We start from the raw sequence: 3931 nt of genomic DNA on the forward strand, positions 1-3931 counted from the left end.
GCCACGCCCTTCGCACGCCCCCCCATAATTTAGCTCGGGATCTTGCTGGCTTGCTTGCTTGTGCGGCATGGGTTACCCAAAGTAGCGGCTGCCGGGTCCCGCAGGTGCAGAGATATGTTTGAAAATCTAATCTGACCCCACAGATACGCCGTTGTCAATAATTCATCCAACTTGATCCGAAAAATCACGCATCTCTCGAACGCGGAGAACGGCAGGCGACGCACGACGGCCATGGCTCCTCTCGCCGTCACCCGCCCCGCCCTTCTCTATAAATTGTTGCACCGCCCTCGGCTCCTCTCGCCGTCGAACGCGTCCTGCCTCCATCACACGCCATGGCAGACGGCGGCCACCCCGGCGCTGTGCTCGCCGCGCTCCTGCTCGTCTGGGCCGTGCTCGGCGCCGAGGCCGACCACGCGCTGTACAAGGACGCTGCGCAGCCCGTGGAGGCGCGCGTCGCCGACCTCCTGGGGCGGCTGACGCTCGCGGAGAAGGTCGGGCAGATGACGCAGATCGAGCGGCTGGTCGCGACGCCGGAGGTGCTCAGGGACAACTTCATCGGCAGCCTGCTGAGCGGCGGCGGCAGCGTGCCGCGGAAGGGCGCGACGGCCAAGGAGTGGGCGGACATGGTGGACGGCTTCCAGAGGGCCTGCATGTCGACGCGGCTCGGCATCCCGATGATCTACGGCATCGACGCAGTGCACGGCAACAACAACGTCTACGGCGCCACCATCTTCCCCCACAACGTCGGCCTCGGCGCCACCCGGGACCCCGACCTGGTGAAGAGGATCGGCGAGGCCACCGCGCTCGAAGTCAGAGCCACCGGCATCCAGTACGCCTTCGCGCCGTGCATCGCGGTAAACTAAAATCTCCGAGCAACACTTCCTGAATTTCGGATCGCGTTTGCCGACACCATCACTCACTCTGTCACTCACCTGCTGGCTGCTGCTTCCCTTATGGTGAACAGGTGTGCAGAGATCCGAGGTGGGGGCGGTGCTACGAGAGCTACAGCGAGGACCCCCGGATCGTGCAGTCCATGACGGAGCTCATCCCGGGCCTGCAGGGCGACGTCCCCAAGAACTTCACCAGCGGCATGCCTTTCGTCGCCGGGAAGTAAGATCCAGTCCATCAACGCTTTGGAACTGCCACCATCACACTATGTAGAAAGAATTCAGTACAGATACTTCTGGGAACTGCAGGAACAAGGTGGTGGCCTGCGCAAAGCACTTCGTCGGCGACGGAGGCACGGTGAACGGCATCAACGAGGACAACACCGTCATCAACCGCGAGGGCCTCATGAACATCCACATGCCGGCCTACTTCGACGCTCTCGCCAAGGGCGTCTCCACCGTCATGATCTCCTACTCCAGCTGGAACGGGGTCAAGATGCACGCCAACCAAGATCTAGTCACCGGATACCTCAAAGACACGCTCAAATTCCAGGTAAAAAAGAGTGGAAAACAATTGCACTCGTGGTGTTCTTGTACGCTCAAATTCAGGTGTTCTTCATCAGTTGGACTCTTGTTTTTAGTCTTCAGATGTTCATTGCCTTTGTTGCATCTTGACTGCAGGGCTTCGTGATCTCAGATTGGATGGGCATTGACAAGCTCACCACCCCTTATGGGGCGGACTACCCCTACTCGGTCAAGGCTTCCATTCTTGCTGGCCTTGACATGGTGAGCAAAACTTTCTTCTCTGTGGAAGAAGATTGTGTCTCTCTGTGAATACAGTGCTGCTTGCTGAGATCGATGTTTTCCGTGATGTTGCAGATCATGGTGCCTAAGAACTACACGCAGTTCATCAGCATCCTGACTGGCTACGTCAACAGCGGAGTAGTCCCGATGAGCAGGATCGACGACGCCGTCACCCGGATCCTGCGCGTCAAGTTCGCCATGGGCCTCTTCGAGAACCCCTACGCCGATCCCGCCATGGCTGAGCAGCTAGGCAAGCAGGTACTCTACTGACCGATGAAACTCTGATGCCGTATTCTGAAATTTGAGTTCAGTTATGATTTGCTACTGAATTCAAAAATGTTGCTTCACCTCCTGAATTCTGAATTTATGGTGTGCTGCTACTTGGTATATGCAGGAGCACAGAGATTTGGCGAGGGAGGCCGTGAGGAAGTCGCTGGTGCTCCTGAAGAATGGCAAGACGAGCGACGGGCCAATGCTGCCGTTGTCCAAGAAGGCGCGCAAGATCCTCGTCGCCGGCAGCCACGCCGACAACCTGGGCTACCAGTGCGGCGGCTGGACGATCGAGTGGCAGGGCGACTCCGGGCGCATCACCGTGGGCACCACCATCCTCGACGCCGTGAGGGCGACCGTGGACCCGTCGACCACCGTGGTGTTCGCGGAGAACCCGGACGCGGAGTTCGTCAAGAAGGGCGGCTTCTCCTACGCCATCGTGGCGGTGGGCGAGCACCCGTACACGGAGACAGCGGGCGACAACCTGAACCTGACCATCCCGGAGCCCGGGCTGAGCACCGTGGAGGCGGTGTGCGGCGCGGTCCAGTGCGCGACGGTGCTCATCAGCGGGCGGCCCGTGGTGGCCCAGCCGCTGCTAGCCGCCTCGGACGCGCTGGTGGCGGCGTGGCTGCCCGGCTCGGAGGGGCAGGGCGTGACCGACGCGCTGTTCGGCGACTACGGGTTCACCGGGAGGCTGGCGCGGACGTGGTTCAAGTCGGTGGAGCAGCTGCCGATGAACGTCGGCGACGCGCACTACGACCCGCTCTTCCCGCTCGGCTTCGGCCTCACCACCGAGGGGGCCTCGCAAGGGGACGGGGTGGCGATACACAGCAGCATGTGATGGCGGTCAAGAAGCGCGCAGAGCGCACATGAACCGTGGACCTTGCTTCCTGCGCGCCATGGCTCTACCGTGGCACCGCGCGAGTTGCCATTCTTTATAGAACAAGTTACCGTGGTGGTAATATTCATCAGCACACCATGGTGGTACTTTTCACCAGACGGAGCGGTGTGGTAAATGTATCCTCACTATTATATGATGGTACTACTCCCTCCGTTCCAAAATATAGCGCGTCCTCGGTTTCCGTGCTTCAACTTTGACCATTAATTTAATCAACAAGACCGACTGCGGCGGGCGAAAAAATTATACCAATGAATTCGTATTTAAAAAAAGTTTTTAATTATATAATTTTTGATCCCGCCGCAGTCGGTCTCGTGGGTTAAATTTATGGTCAAAGTTGAATCTCGAAAAGCGTGGGCGCGCTATATTTTGGAACGGAGGGAGTATAATATACACTGCTTGTGGCAAATGTATCCTCACTATTATGATGATACTAAAATGTACAGAAGCTATGGTAAATGTATCCTCATTGCTAGTAGTAAGATGATACTAAAAATCATTGATAATTAGTTACTTACCATCCCCGCAAAAAAAATTTTTTGCCACCATGATAAAACTTAGGATCCTATATTGTTACAAGCGAAAATGCTAAATGGAGGACGAGCTCCATGGAGCCCTTTATTTTGAAAATTGAAAAAATCTCATTCTCAAGTTCCATAAAACCCTAGAAAGATCACACACATTCATACAGATGTAAAGTACATGTGTGTAAACTGAGAAGATGATATACATTATGGTCAGAGCTACAAAAAAGGGGGAAATCATGATTTTCAAATGATGAACAGTACATGCACTATTCTCTATGAAAATGCATGAATTTGTCTTTTTTGTGTAGCTCTCACCATAATGTATTCCATCATAAGACTTTACACACATGTAAAACACATCAATATGAACGTGTATGATTCAGAATTTCTTGACACTTAAAAATGTGTTTTCCATTTTTTTTTCAAAAAATAAGCTCCTTCTCCTCCCTCCTCCCGACCCCTTCCTTTCGATCCAATCTAGGGCTTCGGCCGCCGCGGCCCCTCTCCTGGTCGCCGCCGGAGCGACGCGGGGCAAAGCTAGGCAG

At 55.2% G+C, this 3931-nt stretch overlaps 1 protein-coding gene across 1 annotated transcript; it reads left to right on the top strand.

Annotated features, from left to right (window-relative positions):
• The first annotated feature begins 282 nt into the window (after positions 1 to 282).
• On the top strand, positions 283 to 3071 carry LOC119303146 (beta-glucosidase BoGH3B-like). The gene is made up of 6 exons (XM_037580239.1): positions 283 to 854; positions 965 to 1110; positions 1197 to 1440; positions 1569 to 1673; positions 1767 to 1949; positions 2086 to 3071. Exons 1-6 carry the CDS (start codon positions 333 to 335, stop codon positions 2800 to 2802), a joined length of 1917 nt encoding a protein of 638 aa, XP_037436136.1. The 5' UTR covers positions 283 to 332; the 3' UTR covers positions 2803 to 3071.
• The last annotated feature ends 860 nt before the right edge of the window (positions 3072 to 3931 follow it).

This window comes from Triticum dicoccoides, chromosome 5A (genome assembly GCF_002162155.2).
Source record: "Triticum dicoccoides isolate Atlit2015 ecotype Zavitan chromosome 5A, WEW_v2.0, whole genome shotgun sequence".
NCBI lineage: Eukaryota > Viridiplantae > Streptophyta > Magnoliopsida > Poales > Poaceae > Triticum > Triticum dicoccoides.